The following is an 18,534-nucleotide window of genomic DNA, read 5'->3' on the forward strand; positions in this document are numbered from 1 at the left end:
AGTATGAAACTTTCCATTTTTAATTGTAACCTTGCCGTCATTTCCTCCATTATATAAACCTGCTTCAGTCTCTGTTTCCATTGGGTTATAGTAGGTGGTTTTACCTCCCTCCAATTTACTGTTATCATTTTCTTAGCAATCAGTAAAAGTATCCTTAATATGTAACTCCATCCACGCAACTCCTCGGGTATAATTCCCAGCAGAAATAACTCGGGTCCAGAAGGAATATTCAACCCCAAACACCTTTCCATTTCCTTTTTAACATTTTTCCAGAACCCTGAAATTATTGGACAATCCCAAAAAATGTGTGTATGGTCTCCAACTCCCCCACAATTTCTCCAACATAATTCTATGGATGGTGTTTTCACGTATGAAGAAATGACCAGAGGAGTATTGAAATATCTAGTTTTGAGTTTCCAATCAAATTCCTTCCACAACTGGCTATTTATTCCCTTGTGACAACCTTCACACATGTCCTCCCAGGTTTTGTCTTCAATTATTATATTTAATTCCAATTCCCATTTATCCTTAATGTACCATGTATTTTGAGAAACATCATCCAGTGCTTTATATAAATTAGAAACATGTTTTTTAGTTGGGAATTTTTTTTCTGCAATACCAATGAAATACACCTCAATTTCGTTTGGGGTTTTCCTAACCAGCTCTCTCTCTCTATGATCCATGATATAATGCCTTATTTGGAAATATCTAAATAAATCACTTGACGGGAGTTTAAATTTCGTCTGGAGTTGAGCAAAGGATTTAAAAGTTGTTCCCTCAAATAACTGATTTATGGTTTTAAGACCCTTATCAGCCCAACGACTGAATCCAGTATCACTTATGGATGGAGAGAAATCAATGTTACCCACTATTGGCATTGCCCTTGAAACTGACCCTGGTCCCCACAGTGTTTTCCTAACTGCTTCCCACACCTTTAATGTATGCTTTATCCATTCATTTCCTATTTTAATTTTGTTTTTATCAATAGTTTTTTTATCAAGGAAGGGTAATGCTGACAGAGACACCCCTTTAATTGTGCTCTGTTCTATTCGGTTCCAACCTGTCTCTTCATCATTACCTATCCATGCGACAATTGCAGTCAGCTGAGCCGCCCAATAGTAATGCTTTAAATTGGGAAGGCCTAGGCCTCCCCTAATTTTTGGTAAAAGAAGTGTTTTGAGCCTTATCCTGGGCTTTTTATTTTGCCAAATAAATTTAGAAATCATTCGATCAAGTGCCTTAAAGGTGGAGATGGGTACTCTGACAGGCAAGGACTGAAACAAGAACAGAAGTCTAGGCAATACATTCATTTTCACCGTTTCAACTCTACCCAATAAAGAAAGGGGAAGAACATCCCATCTCCCCAGATCATTTTTAATGGCTCTAATTAATTTTGTATAGTTTGCATCAAATAATTGTGTGGGATTTGGTGTGATTATAATCCCCAAGTACCTAAACCCCTGTTTAGACCAACGATATGATACATCTTTGTTTAGTTGTGTAGGCCAGGACCCAGAAATCATCACTGCCTCCGATTTGCTTTCGTTAATTTTATAACCTGAAACGGATCCATAACTTTGCAGGCACTGCATGAGTGGGGGGATAGAGAGCAGTGGATTTCTTATGAAGAGCAAAACATCGTCAGCGAATAGCGCCACCTTGTGGACGAACCCACCATCGTCTGGAATGCCTTGGATCTGAGTATTTCGACGTATAGCTTCAGCCAAACATTCTATACTAATTGCGTAGAGAACAGGGGATAATGAATCTCCCTGTTTTACGCCCCTCTCAACCTTGAAAAATCCTGAACAGTGACCATTAACTCTAATTCTTGATTTGGAATTATTATATAGCAGATTAATCCAAGAAACAAATTCTTCTCTAAAACCCATTTCTTTTAAAGTCTCTTCTAAAAAGAGCCAATCTAATCTATCGAAAGCCTTGATCCCATCGAGGCTAAGGAGCATCGATGGGTCTTTATCTCTCGCTGCTAGTGACTGTATGTTTAATGCCCTCCTAATATTGTTTGTCCCTTGTCTAGTCCAGATGAACCCCGTTTGCTGAGGATTTATTAATTGTTTAATGTACTTTTGAATTCTATTCGCCAATATAGAGGTTAATATCTTATAATCCACGCACAAAAGACTGATTGGGCGGTAACTAGAACACTGTATGGGGTCTTTTCCTTCTTTATGTAGTACCGTGATGATGGCTTCTGACCACGACTTTGGGGGGTCTCCTGATGATAATACACAATTATATAATTTGCATAACCTAGGAGAAAGTTCATTTACAAAAACCTTGTAATATTCCCCTGAAAAGCCATCTGCACCTGGAGATTTGTTGTTTTTCAAGTTGGAAATGGTTTCTCTTATTTCCTCCTCAGTGATGCGCTTTATTAATTTGGATGCTTCCCCCTCTGCCAATTTATTTAATTCGAGAGGTCTCAAGAATTCAATAATCTTTTCTCTTTTAAATTCTTGTTCTTGACCCTTGTATAATTGTTCGTAAAATTTGGCAAAGGCATCCGAGATCTGCTTAGGCTGCGTTTCAACAAGGTTGGTTTCGGGGTGTCTGATTTTGGCCACAGCACGACCAGATTGGGCCTTCCGGAGTTGAAAGGCCAACAACCTGCTCGCCCTATTTCCCATTTCATAATATTTTCTGTTAGTGTACCTAAGTGCCCCCTCTGCCTTATACGTTAACAACTCATCCAATTGTTGTCTAATTTCTTTTAATTCTTCCAGTGTTTTCCCATTCCCAAATTGTTTGTGTTCTTTTTCTAGGATTTTTATTTTGTTTTCCAATTCTTGTTGTTTTGCAAGCCTTCGCTTTTTTATTCTCGCTCCTATAGAAATAATCTTCCCTCTGATTGTGGCCTTACCCGCATCCCAGACTACTGAGGGTGAAACACTCCCATCATCATTTATAGCAAAGTACTCAGAAATGGCAGCCATTATTTCCTCCTTAATACTAGCATCTGATAGTAATGAGGCATTAAGCCTCCAGTACTTTAAGTGGTTGACTAACTCAAAGCCAACTTTCATAGAAACTGGGGCATGGTCTGAAATAGTGATCTGTCCCATTGTGCATTCCCTAATACGAAAAAGATCCTTCTTTGACACACAAAAGTAATCCAACCTAGAATAACTCCCATATACTTGGGACATAAATGAAAAATCTCTTTCATTCGGGTGAAGATGTCGCCATGCATCCACCAAGCCCAACTCCCTCATCATGTTTGTTAAAGCCATTGCCTTTTTGGATAAAGGTTTCGTTGATGACGGTAGTTTATCCCACTTATTACTCAAAGTACAGTTCTGATCTCCTCCCATGATTATGAACCCCTCTCCGTTGTCTGCAATTAATGCAGCAATTTTTTTACTAAACAGAGGACAATCCTCGTTCGGGGCGTACACATTCAAAATTGTGACCTTTATGCCTCCTAGCGTCCCAACCACCATTACATACCTGCCCTCTTTATCTTGGAAGGTTTGCTCATTGCTGTAATATACAGATTTACTGAATAAAATAGCCACCCCTCTCTTCTTTCCACCCGCACACGATGCCCCGTACACTTGATCTACCCACTCTCTCTTAAGTTTTGAGTGTTCAATCTCAGACAAATGAGTTTCCTGAATCAAAGCCACAGAGCACTGCAATTTCTTCAATTGACTAAGTATCTTTTTCCTTTTTATAGGGTTGTTAAGTCCCTTTATATTATAGCTAATAAAATTTAAATCTGCCATATTTTTTGCTTTTCATTTTAACATGCCTCCCCTCCTCACCACACAAGCCCAAGTCTGCCTTACAAACACAAACAATGAATTTAAGCTGTATAAACACTGAGTCCCAAAAGTATGTCAAGAAAAATGAGAAAGTAAAGTAAAAACAACAATCCAAATTCCCCATAGAATGCTTCATCCCCAAAACAAAAACACACATAAAACCCCCTATGAGCATTCTGGGTAGAGAGAAACTCTCTTGGTTTGCACAGAGTGCAGTTGCAACGGGCCTCCACCTGATGTCGCCCTCATCCCATTGCTTGATTCGCATATCTCTTAAACTTAGAGCATGCATAGGTTCCCCCCCCTACTCGCACTAAAACCTATCTGAAATTAAGAAAAAAGGAATACTTTGCCCCCCCCCCCCCCCCCCCCCTCGGCAGGCATCCCCCTTGATAATAAAATAAAACAATATTTGAGGATATTCCCTTGTCTCTCTGTCCCCAAAATATGCTTGTTACCCAACATACACTTGAGAGATTGTTATTAACCAAACAAAAAACAAACAAAAAAAAACCTCAGTATTTAGCCTGCCGCCCCTCCCCTAGAAGAGACAATCCAACACTGAACTAAAAAATTATGTCTACATTTGCTGTCCCTTCTTTACCCCCCCCCCCCCCCCCTGGTAAGCCAAACCCTCATATGTACACACTCAAAAGATTAGCATAAATGTATTAGCCTCCCTGGCAGGATCATATATTATTTCACAAAATTCACATAAATCAAAATAATACAAATTAACAAATCCTTAGACTGACTTCCGTTTTTACATATTTCCATCTGCCACCCCCCTCGCACCCTCACCCAAAGCATTCCCCTTCATTTCAAATAATAACCATTGCCTTATATATTTTTTACCTTAAGTCCTTATTATACTAACAAATGATTCAATTTATCACTACATCCCTTCAGATGATACTGACCTCCTGGACGTTCATAGATGTGATTCAGAATATCTAGATAACTCGCTGTCCTCGACGTCCCTGGATGAGATACTCTGTCTGTTGCTATTCTTGGTCGTCCTCTTGAATGGTGGGTCTGGTGTCATCGGGATTTAATTGACTGCCTCTTTTTATGGCTCTGATGTCCTCCAGGTTCAGCTGACGGCTCCTTCTTTTCCCTCCTTGCGTCTTCCACCCGTCCTGTGTCAGCTCCCTGTCGAACACGTCTTGTTCCTCAGCATCCACGATGATTCCAATCTGCTTCAGTGTCTCTCTAGCATCCAGTAGGGATGGGAAGACCTTCTCTCCGGTGTCCAAGAAGATCTTTATTTGGGCCGGATAGATGGTGCGGGCTTTGATTTTCTTTTCTTTCAGCTTTTTAATCACTTCCCACACCGCTTTTCTCCTTCTTTGTAAATTATGTGAATAGTCATGGTCAAACGCCACTCTTCTTCCCTCATACTGGATGTTTCCCTGTGACCACGCTTGCTCCAAGACTGTCTGTTTTACCCCATAGTCCAGGAAGCGAACGATTATGGATCTTGGTGGTGCTGTCGGCTCTTTCGGTTTGGGCACAGTGGCCCTGTGCACTCTCACCACCCTTACAGACAGTTCTTCTTCCAAATGCAAAGTTTCACACATGAATCCTTGTATAAAGCCAGGCATATCATTCTTTTCTGCCCCTTCTTTAATTCCAAACAAACGAATGTTGTTGCGTCGTGACATATTTTCCATTTGATCACACTTAGCAGCCAGGCTGGCCTCCTTTTTTAGCAAGTAAGCTAATGCTCTGTCATGTAGCACGCTTCTGTCTTCTGTTTCACTCACTCTTTGCTCTGCCGTAGTGACTCTCTGGTCCAGCGTGTCCATCCGTTGTTTTATTTCAGTCATGGATGCCTCCAGTCTGCTCAACGAGGTCTTTGTGTCTCTATAAAAGTCACTGTTTTCCGCTCGGAGCTTCCGTAGCTCTGTTAGCATCTCCGACTCCACGTTCCCTCCACCAGCCATGGCTTGCGATGATTCACCGGTTAGCTTCAGCTGTGTTAGCCGTAGCTGCCTTGTGTTTGGTCTTAATTCGGACCCTTCTGTGCTTCCTTTGCTAGAATCTTTCGTAGTCTTGCCTTTCACCATTCTTTGACGACCATTTCAGTATATTTTCGAACTCATTTGTTAGGTTTTGATTAGTTTTAAGGCTATTTTTTAAATAGGTTCAGCGGAGCTAGTCTTTCACACGTCTGCCTCGGTCATGACGTCACCGGAACCGGTGTGTTTTTTAACTCCTAGTTTCTCAGATTGTCGAACGTCAGCAGCCCCTTATAGCCCCTACTACGCCAGCTATGGGCTATTATTATATAAGCTACATAGCAGAGGGATTGATTGATTGATTGAAGAAAGATGTATTAACAGATTTGAGAATTACAGAGAGAGGTTCCATATGGGGCTAGACCGCTAGAGATTAACGTTAGCTTCCACATGTTTCATTCACAAGCACACCAGACTGGAGGCTTGTTGTGCTGTAGTGATAACCACGTTAGCTAACCAGCTAATGCGAAGCTAACGTTAGTCCCCCTCTCGTTGTTGCGCACAGCCGTGCTTTTATCCACACTTCCATCCGTTCGCCTTTTAAATCTAAATGTCCCATCAACGCACGGGTCCAAGCAACGCAATCTTATCTGGTTTCATTAACACTGACTGCAGTGCTGCCTGCTCCTGCTGTTACGTCTCCACCTCTAAGGTCCCCACTCGCCGTGCAGACGGCGCAGTCATACACAGGAGGAGAGGAGAGGAGACCAAAGAGTCAAAAAAGGAGGGGAGGAGACCTGTCTGTCGCCTCGCCTGTGTAATCTAAATAAACTGTAAAGTAAATAGAAATAAAGTGTGGGCAAATGTCGACTCGGGATAGGTATTAATACTGTAATGTAGATGCTACTCGGGGGGGGGGGGGGGGGGGGGGGGGGACAATATTATTTTTAAAGAAAACTTTTTTTTTTTAGACCAGCGTCGGTGTCTGTGCGCGACAGATTTCAGTTGTGCGCGGGAGCATTTGGCCATGTGCGCGCGCGTGCACGGGCGCACCTTAGGGGGAACATTGGTCATAAGTGATCGCGGAATGTGCCGTCGCTTTGAAATGACAGCGTAGTCCATTCTGTTTCTAGAGGCAAATCCACTCCACCAATCTGTCCTCGCATCGAATCCTCTCCTCCTCTCTGGGGGCGGAGCTAAGGAGCGAGTGGAGGACGCGAGGGGAGTGAGCGATTGTGAAAGTTTTGGTATTGGAATTTGGCTTAGGGTGTCGTTCTCTGGGTCGTTCTCTGGGTCCCAAGTTTCATACCATACCAGCCGCTTTGCAAGCAGCTGGTAAAACCCGTCTCTCTACACCAGAGGAGGAGAGACCGGCAGGGAGACCACCTTCGTTGGCTGATATGTTCAAAGAGATCCTGGAAGAGAACACGACACCAAATAGGAGGTAAGCTACTCTGTTCTGACTTACTTATTTAATATTTATTTGTTCTGGTTTACTTATTTACTGTAGGCCTACTGAACATATTCAGTAGTAGTAGTATTATGCTCTCAATCTTAATCTTGTAAATGTTTTGACATGTCAGATGATTTTTTTTGCATGCTTAAATCAATTTGACTCATGTTCATTATGCACTGTCCCTATTAAAAAAACCCTCATCCTTCTTGTTCTCTCAAACCACTCCAGGGAGGTGACAAGCTCAACCGCTTAACAGTTGGATGACTATCTCTCTGAAAAGACCATCGCCGCCGTAGTAGAGGACGTGCCAGTAGATCCTCTTGGATACTGGAGAGAGAAAAAAGAACGCTTTACTGACCTGGCCATTGGCCAAGGTGGCACGCAAGTATTTGTGTGCCCCGTGCACAAGCACTGACAGTGAGAGACTGTTCAGTGTGGCAGCTCATGTGCTTGATGCGAAGAGGAACAGACTCATGTGTGATAAAGCAGAGAAGCTACTGTTCATTAAAAAGAACATGCCACTGTTCCTTAACAAGAAGTAGGCAACACTGGCTTTTAATTAGTCTTAATATAGTTCTACTATCTCTGTCTCCAACACACTTATCATATCAACACATATAGATAGGCTAAGTCTTTGGGAGGAACTTAAGGTGTGTGTCATTCCCACCCCCATCTTGTCTCTGACTCTGAACTGTTGAGTACAGACAGAGCGATTGTTAAATCTTAACAGTTTTCGGAAAACCTTATGTTGCTATGTATATCGGTAGTGCTCAAACTCTTTCATGTCAAGGACCTCCGAAATGATATGTATAATATTTGGCTGCCGACCCCCATAAAAAAGCAGAGGGTTGTAACTTGTACATTGGGGTTAAATAGCCCTAACGTTCCACTATTTAAGGCTCCCTAATGGCAGCGTCTTGTGAAAGATGTTGTAAAGTGGTTGTAAATAATTGGACTACAAAATGGAACTGAATGAAGCTCCTTGACATGTTTTACTGGGCTTGTGTGTGCGTGTGTGTGACCACCCAAGGTTGGTTAGGTTGGTTCCTAGGGAGACCTCAGTGAGTCTGTAGCCATGCTAATGCAAATATACACACACACACACACACACACACACACACACACACACACACACACACACACACACACACACACACACACACACACACACACACACACACACACACACACACACACTCTGTAGCTCATGAGCTCATTTTCATTGTGAGCTATAATTCAACTCAGGTTATCATTAGGGGGAAAACCAGCATCACAGTACAAAACAGTTCAATTATTGTACTTTACTACTTTTGGTATCTAAATGATACAATGTTTACTTTGCTCATGAGGACAGACCACCTTTTTTCAGATTCTTGATATTTAATTTCATAATGGAATCATTGTGATTTATTTTCTCCAGTTTGTACTTTATGTATCTAAATGATACAATGTTTACTACTTGCTTATGCGGACAGACTGCCTTATTTGCACATATTTCATTTGCAAATAGTTACAGATACATTCATGTGGACTGGATTTATTTATCCAGTTAGTTTGAATATTTGTATGCACACTTGCATAGCATGTTGTATATGTGCATTAATTTGTTGTTGTTGAAGGCCTGACTATTAGTCTTTGTTTGCACTATTTTGTTGTAGGGCCTGGACAACTCATAGCATGTTGTATACCGGTATGTGCATTCATTTGTTGTTGTGTTGTTGTTGAAGGCCTGGCTGTTACAGTCTTTGTTTGCACTATTTTGTTGTAGGCCTAGACAACTCTTTATGCAGTTTTATAGCAACATTGCATAGCATGTTGTATACCGGTATGTGCATTCATTTGTTGTTGTGTTGTTGTTTAAGGCCTGGCTGTTACAGTCTTTGTTTGCACTATTTTGTTGTAGGCCTAGGCAACTCTTTATGCAGTTTATAGCAACATTGTTCTGAATGCAGTGCTCTTTGTTACAAAAAGTGCATTTTCTGTTCTCTGTAGTTATACTACAGAGAACAGAAAATGCACTTTTTGTTGTGTCCAAAGAAAACACTATTCATTCTTTACCTGCCATTTTTATAGCAACTTTGTTCTGATTGCAATTTGTTGTACTTAAAGTACAGAGAAAATGCACTTGGTTTTGTGCAAAGAAAACACTATTAATTATTTACCTGCCATTTGTATAGCAACTTTGTTCTGATTGCTGTGTTGTACTTAAAGTACAGAAAAAGACCCTGGTTTTGATGCTGGCTGTCCGAGATGCCAGCACAAGCCTGCCACGCTGGGTTATATGTTTTGGTCATGCAAATCGTCAGGTTTTGGGAGAAAATTTCGAGGCGGTGTCTTACGTATGTGGTGGAACAGTGGATCCCTGCCCGGTGATTGCTGTTTTTGGGGTGTCTCCGATCGAGGAACGGCTCACAGGTCTTCAGGCAAACGCTGTGGCATTCACAACGCTTTTGGCTCGTAGATTGATATACTTCGACAATGGAAGTCGGGGAAACCTCCCTCGTTTAAACAGTGGGTCAAAGAGGTTCTCTCCATGATTCCTCTAGAGAAACTAAGGTACAACCGTAGTGGTTCTAAAGATAGTTACATTATGACTTGGACCCCTTTCATAGAGTTTGTGGAAAGTATACCTTTCACTTAAATACACATTCCCTTGTACAATCTGTTACCTCACACCAAATCTGACATTGGGTGACCTCTGGTTAGAGGCCCTCAGTAAGTAGACAGTTGGATATAGAGCAATTTACTATTTAACTGAATGATGGATACAATGTATGTAACCTAGATACCATACATACCCTGATGGAAAATGCTGTTTTACTTTTTTTTAATCAAATACATTGTACATATCCACATTCATAAACACTGTAGAAAGAAGAACATTTGATGCATTTAGACCAAGTATTTTTGCATTAAATAATATAAAGCTTTATTTTCTGGGATTTGTTTGTGTTTCGGGCATTAAGGGCTTAATAACTAAAAATGCTCAAGGGATAAGAGTAGAACTAAAAGGCAAGTAAATTTATATTTCTAAATTACTTCTAAATTAATGATCTATTCTACACGCCCGCAATTGTGCAATCTTACGTATGCATCTATGTGCGTGCGTGCAGGTGTGTGTGTGTGTGTGTGTTTGTGGTAGTCTGGGAGCCGTGGGGGTGAACGTGGTTCGTCAGATAAAGTTTTTTTCTCAACTGATTCTTGTAGCTTGGGGTCACCTCTTAAAGGTGCAGTGGAACGGAAATGGTGGACTTTTATTTTGAAGTTTCAAATGGTTTCAAGTTGAAACACCGGTCTGAAGTTTCTGAACCAATCAGAGTGTCGCATCCCTTCAGGCGATGGGACGGTAGCTAGGGACGGTAGCTATGCTATACGCAGCAGCGCATGCTGTGTGTTTGTTTACAAATCAGATAGACGGCCAGCTGTACCAGTTTACTGTTATGTGGCTTATTTCTACCCTATCATGTTTTCAGATACATATAGCGTGATGATTAAGTTGAAACCGAGTAATACACTGTCTGGATGTTATCTTGAATGGGAATAAAAACGGAGGATTTCTGTAATCAATAGCAGCTGTGCTGCACGGATGCGCACATATGGGGAATTAAACGGGTGAGCTTCATTTTTATTGGCTTTTATCGATGTGGGCCTCAACACGTCATCACGCAGCACGTTTTCAGGAAGTAATAAAAAATATATTCTTATGGACTTTTGATATAAAAACACATAGAAATGAGAATGTGCCCATTTTTTTTGGCATCAATTGTTAGGTATGCCCATATGATGACCACGGATATGGTCTAAAAGTGTGAAAAACGTATTTTTCATTTCACTACACCTTTAACAATAATCAAGAGGATACACAAACGAAACAAACAAATCCCAGAAAATAAAGCTTTATATTATTTAATGCAAAGATACTTGGTCTAAATGCATCAAATTTTCTTCTTTCTACAGTGTTTATGAATGTGGATATGCACAATGTATTTGATTCATGATTAATGCATTATTAATTAATGCATATTAACCCCTTCATGCTTGAAAACCCCCAAATCCCATAAAATATATTTTTGAGGGGCCCTTGCCACTCCTATGCCCAGCTTTCTGTGTTTGTGTAAACAAACATTGAAGACAAAAGTGAAGACGGAAAAGTGAGGACGCAAATTGTGATTGGCTGAATGACTTTTGTGATGATTTGATGGTTGAGCACGCAATGTGACGTATGTTATTGATGATGTATGATGATAAGAGCACCCCTCACTTCACACGGGTGTGATTATTATTATTATTTTTTGTATCTAATGCATCAACTTTTCTTTTTTGAGTGGTGTAAACCACTCCTACAACTGGCTTTTGTGTGCATAAAAAAATGACCATGGTTGCTATGTTCAAAATAATTTCTGACGTAATTAAATCACACCCGGGTGAACTGGATGACCGTAGCAACCGTGGTCATTTTCTCTGCACAAAAAAAGCCAGTTGTGAAATCACATCCAGGTGTGATTTCATTACGTCAGATCAGAGCTGATCAGGGTATATAATACCTTACCTTATATAATACCTCACATCGGACGTCAGACATTACGTCAGACCACAGCTGATCATGCTATATAAAACCTTAAACCACTCAGTTCACACGGGTGTGATTTTTTTGATATACAGGTTTAATGTTTGTTTTTAGTTCAATGTTTGTTTTAAAAACACCATTGACAATGAAGGGAATATTTACGTCATCTTGTCCCTAACACAAACATGAAATGCCATTAACAATAAAGAGAATTTAATGTTTGTTTTACATCACCATTACATCACCTAATCAACATGAGTTAGACTTTAATATATTAGCGCCCCTCACTTCACACAGGTGTGATTTCATTTTTTTCCCTTTTTGTATCTAATGCATCAACTTTTCTTTTTGGCGTGTTTATCCATGAATGTGGATATGTACATCCATCCATCTTCAACCGCTTATTTGTAGTCGGGTTGCGTGGGCAACAGCTCCACCAAAGAGCTCCAAACTTAAGTGGTTGACACGCAGCACAATGAAACATACACATAGTACATTTAGCCAGAAGCTTATGTTTCATACATAGAAAATGTCAAAACCTACTGTGTAATGAAAGGTAGAAAAGAAAAGCAGCACACCTTGGCCCAAAATGGTTGAAAATCTGTCAAGATGTTACAATTTTTATTCATGCGGGCCTCGACGCGTCATCATGCATCGCGTTTTCGTTCAAAGGAAGTCATTAATTATGGACTTTTGATTGACAGTTAAGTTTTCCATCATGCTCGCTTGAAGCACAATTAGGTAATTGTGCTCCTATTCAAAATATAAAAGGCACACCATTTCAATGGCTTGGTTGAATGCTTCTGAAAGTTCTTCTGATTGTAATTCTACTTCGTCAAAGTAGAAATGTTATTTCAGTATATGGACTGCTGAGCTTTACAGCCCTGAAATTCAGAGCACCTGATTGCACCTCTTGAATTGTTAAATGGTGACCCCAAGTTACAAGAATCAGTTGATTCAGATTAGATGGAAACATATTGGCTGACAAAAAAAGGCTAAAATAATTGTCAGACTAAAACTAGACTGAAATGTCAACAGTTTTTGTTGACCAAAACTAGACAAATACATTTACGGATTATTGGACTAAGATTAAGACTAAAATGCTCGACTTTTAGTCGACTAAAACGTGACTAAATAAAAATAGGATGAGTTCGACTAAATACTATAAAAACTAACAACGGTGATTGAAACTGGACTAAGACTGAGACTAAATTAAAAAATAGCTGACAAAAACAACACTGGTTTCAAGGCTTTTGCGGCCAAATTAATTCCATTTTCTCCAGAAACTGGCTGTATCAAATATTAATGGACATCATTAACGACGCACAGCCACCCCCCTGACAGAAAGGCCGGGATGATCGGTTTATTTTTCAAACACAGTTCTTATATGAAGCGACCTAAAATCGCCCTGTGGGGATTTCAATGCAAAAAAAAAAAATACATGAACCTGTGTACTGGCGCCCTCTACTGAAAGTGACGTCAGACTTCGGTGCTCTATTCGGTATTCGGTTTCGGCCAATAATTTCCCTTTCGGTGCATCCCTACATTTTAAGAATGCCGCAAGGCTTACAATCTTGCAAAAATGGTTAGATGAGGGAGGGTCCCCCTGACATAAAATGAGTACGAAAAACGTATGTCGATTCTGCCAATGGAGAGGTTATCATATGTATTAAGAGGCACTTTTTCTGATTTTGTTAGAGACTGGTCTCCAATTGCAAGGTTTTTAAAAGAAAATAGAAAAGAGTAATTTATAGTACAACTTCATTATGGGAATATATTGCTTAATGGTTTTATTGCAAATATTGAAAAGGTTGCTGTTTGCTGGCATGTTGTTGATTCTGTCATGCATTTTATTTTTATTGAATTATTTTGTGTAGCCTACCTGTGTCCTTGTATAGTGTATGTATAATTCTGTCAAAAAACCAATACAAATATTGAAAGAGAAATTACGGGTCCATTTGTACACATTCAGAGTTAAAGACACACACGTATAGGCTACTGTTTAGCATCTACAGGACAGAAGGGAAGGAAAGCTCCAGCCTAGCTAGTGCCCTTTTCTGACATTCCTTTATAAGAAGAACATGAACACAAACACGTATAGGTGTACATCAGATAACTACCAGCCAATGAGGAGACACACGCATGCAGCACACACACACACACACACACACACACACACACACACACACACACACACACACACACACACACACACACACACACACACACACACACACACACACACACACACACACACACACACACACACACACCCCCCCCCCCCCCCCCCCCTTGGTTCTCAGACATCTCTATGTCACTAAAGACCAAGCTATAAACCTCCCAAAACAACAAACCTAGTCTTAAATTGGGACTGACATTTCAAATTGTAAATGCAGCTTTGCCCTCTATGCCCTCTGTACCTAAATACATGACAAACTACCTAAAAAAAAGTGAGGGACACCCAAAGCCACTATACTAGAGGAAGTGAAAACAACGTTCTGGCACCACCCACTTTCAAAACAAACATGGGTAAATGGGTAAAGACAGCAAGGACTTTTTTCGGTGATCCCTTTGGATGTGTGTTTGAATGTACCCTGTACCGATTACATTTCTGCCAATAAAGTATTCAATCAATCAATCACTCAATCACACACGCACGCACGCACACACGCATGCACGTACGCAGTAACGCACGCACACTGAAACAAAACATTGCACTGCAGACAATCCACCCTGACAAAATTATACTGTAAACTTCAACTGTACTTCACTGTAGGTCAAATAGTGGAAATAGCAGATCTACAACCTCACAATTTATCTTGTAGATGTGGTATTTTCCCAGAATGTTCGCCTATAGGGCTTGTACACTAGGTTTCATGTGGTTACATTTAGCAGTGTTATTACGGTAGGCCTTCACAATGTTGTTTGTTACTGTACATGTGGGAGTTTGCTATACAATGATCAGAAGAGTTTATGATTTTCTGCAACATATTTTTGTGTTTTACTTTTGATGGTAATTGAAAAGTATAATAATAATAATAATAATAATAATAACAATAATAATATTTATTTATAAAGCACTTTTTAAAACAAGTGTTACATTTTAAAACATACCAAGGAACTTTGGTCTCAGTGCAGGTATCAAATGACAGAATTGGCCTTTCTAATTGCCAAGGGTAGGGTGTTGCACAACTTGGGTGCTCGTGCGGCAAAAGCCTAGGCGTGTCGTACGAACCTGTAGGATGGCCTCCTCTGAGGATACTAGGGATATACTAGGGATCAGGCAGCATTATGTACTGGGGCCAGTAAAAGACCATTTTGGGCCTTAAAAGCTATTAAAAGTATTGTATCCGTATCTGTCTACACAGCAGGACTTCTTTGACAGGCTCTATGTCATGTATACCATTGGCTACGCTGTGTCCTTCAGCTCTCTACTAGTGGCCATCGTCATCATCGGATACTTCAGGTGAGCAAGACACTGAAGCAACATTGTTCAGCTTCATAAGCTTCATGACTCATCCCTCACCGTGTTATTATGCTCTTGTTGCTCTTTCAAGCTCACTCTCTCTGTCTCTGTCTCTCTCTCAACGAGGTATTTGTCTTCTATTCATCTTTACAATTCTCCACATGGAGTTCAGCACGCAGTTTAGGTGGAGAGGCCAAGAGACGAGAAACCACATTTTCAAATTCTGCCACTTTTCTATGAAAAAGCTTTAGCTCTGCTGGGTTCATTATGGTCAGTATACATACTGTCACGGTTCGCAGAGAGGACTGAACCCAAATGCAGAGCCAAACGTCCAAAAATGCAATACTTTCAGATGCATAAACTCAGGAAGTCCAAAAGTTATACAAAGCTAAGTTATACAAATCCAAGATACCTTTTAGAAGACCAAAATAACAAACCAGAAGTCCAAGGCAGTGAGTTTGTGGAATGAGTCCAGTCTTATAGGGAGCAGGGTGATTGCAGAAGTGTTCTCAGGTGTGAAATGGGCATGGCACTGTTGGGCTAACAGCCAAGCTACACCAGGCCCGCGCGTGCGTTTTTTAAAATAGGACTGGACCTAAATTAAACGCATGCGCGGGAGAAAACACGCGAGAAACGCGCGAGAAAAAAGCCTGGTGTAGCTTGGCCGTGAAGAGGGAGTGGAAACAGGTGTGTGACCAGGACTGAGAGAGGGAATGGAGAGTGGGAGTGGCTGACGTGGAGACATGGGCCCTCATTTATCAATTGAGTGTAAAATCTGCCCCAAATTCGAGTGTAGGTTTTGTAGTACACTCACACCGCCACTGCATTTATAAAGTAATCGCAAACGACTGATCCTTCCTTAATTTCATTCCTAGCAGTGATAAATGTGACGGCTGAAATCAATCTGGTACACCCTATGACAGGAGTCGGCAATAGGTGGCCCGCGGGCCAAACCCGGCCCTCCAAAAATAATATCTGGCCCGCGAGATAATTTGGAGAATCCATGTTTTTTTTGTTTTTTTTTATTACAATCAGACCAACAGTCTCAGGCTATTATGCCCAAACAGAGAAACTATCCCCAACTAAAGGAGGTTTATTATAGGCCTACTTCCCTATAAATATAGTAATATACTGATAAACGTGAATGACACGTGCGGCCCATGCGGCATCGCCACAGCATAGCGCGCTTAATGACATCACAGAAGTCAGTGGAGAGCACCTGGTGCTGAAATAGCAAACAAGCAGTGTGGTGTGAAAGAAAACACACCAGTTCAGTTAATCAATAAACGTTTATCTTTACTTCAGGCCTAAATGTGACTCTGACGGCACCAGAAATGTGAACAGTGACAATGCAATTATCAATCAATTATTATTAACTTAAAATTCGGATAAAAATAAAATAAAAGTTGAATCTTCCACTTCAATTATTTAAACAAAAAAATGGAATGGGGTCAAAAATGAAAGTTGAATCTTCAGCATGATCATGAAGTGCTTGATCTCAGAAGCTCCTGAAAGACAGAGCAGGCACGCTACATTAGATATGAATTAGCCTACAATGCGCAATGTATTAACTCAATTAAAAATACAACAGGCTTGGTAGGTAGGCTACTTACCTAGTGTGAAAAATGGCATCTCCCCTCGGTCACGATCCGCTTGTTATCTGGTGTTATGGACGTCAGTTTAATCCACAGGCAGTTATCAAGGTTTGTGTGTGTCAAACGATTTATCTTGTGCGTCTTTATTGCATGCATTGATGAAAAGGCGGACTTGCACACATAAGTGGATGGGAACATTGAGAGCACATAAAATGCGAGTCTCTTTATGTTTCTGTACTCTTCTGAGCATCCTACCCAAAAGGCAGTCGTGGACTTGGCACTTCTGAATGCATCTTTGACCAGGGAGGTTGTTTGGAAGTCAATTAACTCCATTTCCAATGCAGCCTCATCTAACGAGGGGATATTTTTTTTCGCCTGGGAGGAAAAGCTCTTACACTGAAATGTAAGAGCCTGCCAGTCTCTTACATTTCAGTGTCTCATAGGTTTCCAGCTTTGTCGTGAATGCCTCAAGCTTTTCAACCATGTCCATGATTAGTTTCTCTCTCCCCTGTAGTTTGAGGTTTAAGCTCGTTTAGGTGGCCAAATATATCAGATAAGAATGCTACATTAGACATGAACTGTACGTCTCCCAGAAGGGTGTGGAATCTGGAAACACAATTCACATTAATATTGCATAAATAACCATGTTTTTAGCTAAAGTGTAAACCTGGATCTTTGTCTCTCATGGGTGAGAGGCTGACATGTTTAGACAGGATGCAGGGGGGGACCCTCTATGCTAAATAGATCACCTCGCTGATAGCAGCACTGTGCTTCCTTCCTGGTGACCATTACCTTATTTGGACACAGACATGTTGACAATTTGGTACAGGGGGGGTTGAGACCACCTTTGCATTTCCCTTTGATGTCTCTGTCTTGAGCTGTATAAAGACCCTACTGAAATGTCTATCTGTGTTAGTGAGTGGCCCACACGCCATGAGGCTGGTGGGCTAGGCCCATGTCTGTGATGCTGTTTTCTACTCTCTGAAAATAAATATGGACTCCGAAACCTTCATTCATCTGCCTGTGCCTCTTCATCTGCTTGTCTGCTGTTGACTTCATTCTCCGTATTTTTGCCTGAGTATTTAAGTCAAGTCTTTAGGTCTGTTTATGAGCTTTATAGAGAGAGAAGCACAGTCTCTCTCCTTTTAGTCCATTTACTTCAAAGGCAAGGTGGTCAGCTGCTGCTTTATTTTTGCTCAATGAAAGGAACGCATTGACCTCCTATTAGTTCACAGAAGCGCTCCAATGCCTTTCCTTTGCAGGCTTTGCTCAACCAGCGCACGTCATTGTGAAGCAGCAGATAGCCGATGTGACTCAGACACATCGGCTATTCCGATGCATCCAGCATCGGAATAGCCGATGCTGGGTGCTTGCCGTAGCCCTGACGAACTTAATTACTTTCATCACTTTATCCATAACGCTCTTCAACTCGCCACTGAGACTGGCGCAGAGAACACTTTGGTGAATGAGACAATGCAAAAAACTACTTTCTGGCCTTGACAGCCCATTCATCCAAACAGAAAAGTCCTGTCTGATTGCATTAAACAATGTTAAACTCACCAACATTGCAGCTGTACGAAAAGCTTGAATTATCCTCTTTCTATCTGCAAGTTTTTGTATCATAAAAATCCACCATAGAAACGTTATGAGCTACTTTGTCAAAAAATGCCCTGCATTTGATTATTTTTCTAAGTGTCAGAG

At 40.8% G+C, this 18,534-nt stretch overlaps 1 protein-coding gene across 1 annotated transcript in view; it reads left to right on the top strand.

The window, feature by feature from the left end:
• The window catches only part of pth2ra (parathyroid hormone 2 receptor a), a gene marked incomplete at its 5' end in the record, with an annotated part of 82,224 nt that overhangs the window by 22,429 nt on the left and 41,261 nt on the right, over window positions 1-18,534 (top strand). The window contains one exon of the mRNA XM_079518231.1: window positions 15,141-15,238. Within this exon, the coding sequence (XP_079374357.1) occupies window positions 15,141-15,238 (98 nt within the window). The remainder of the gene's footprint in view (window positions 1-15,140; window positions 15,239-18,534) is intronic.

Source organism: Electrona antarctica (assembly GCF_951216825.1).
Source record: "Electrona antarctica genome assembly, chromosome: 13".
NCBI classification, from domain to species: Eukaryota; Metazoa; Chordata; class Actinopteri; order Myctophiformes; family Myctophidae; genus Electrona; species Electrona antarctica.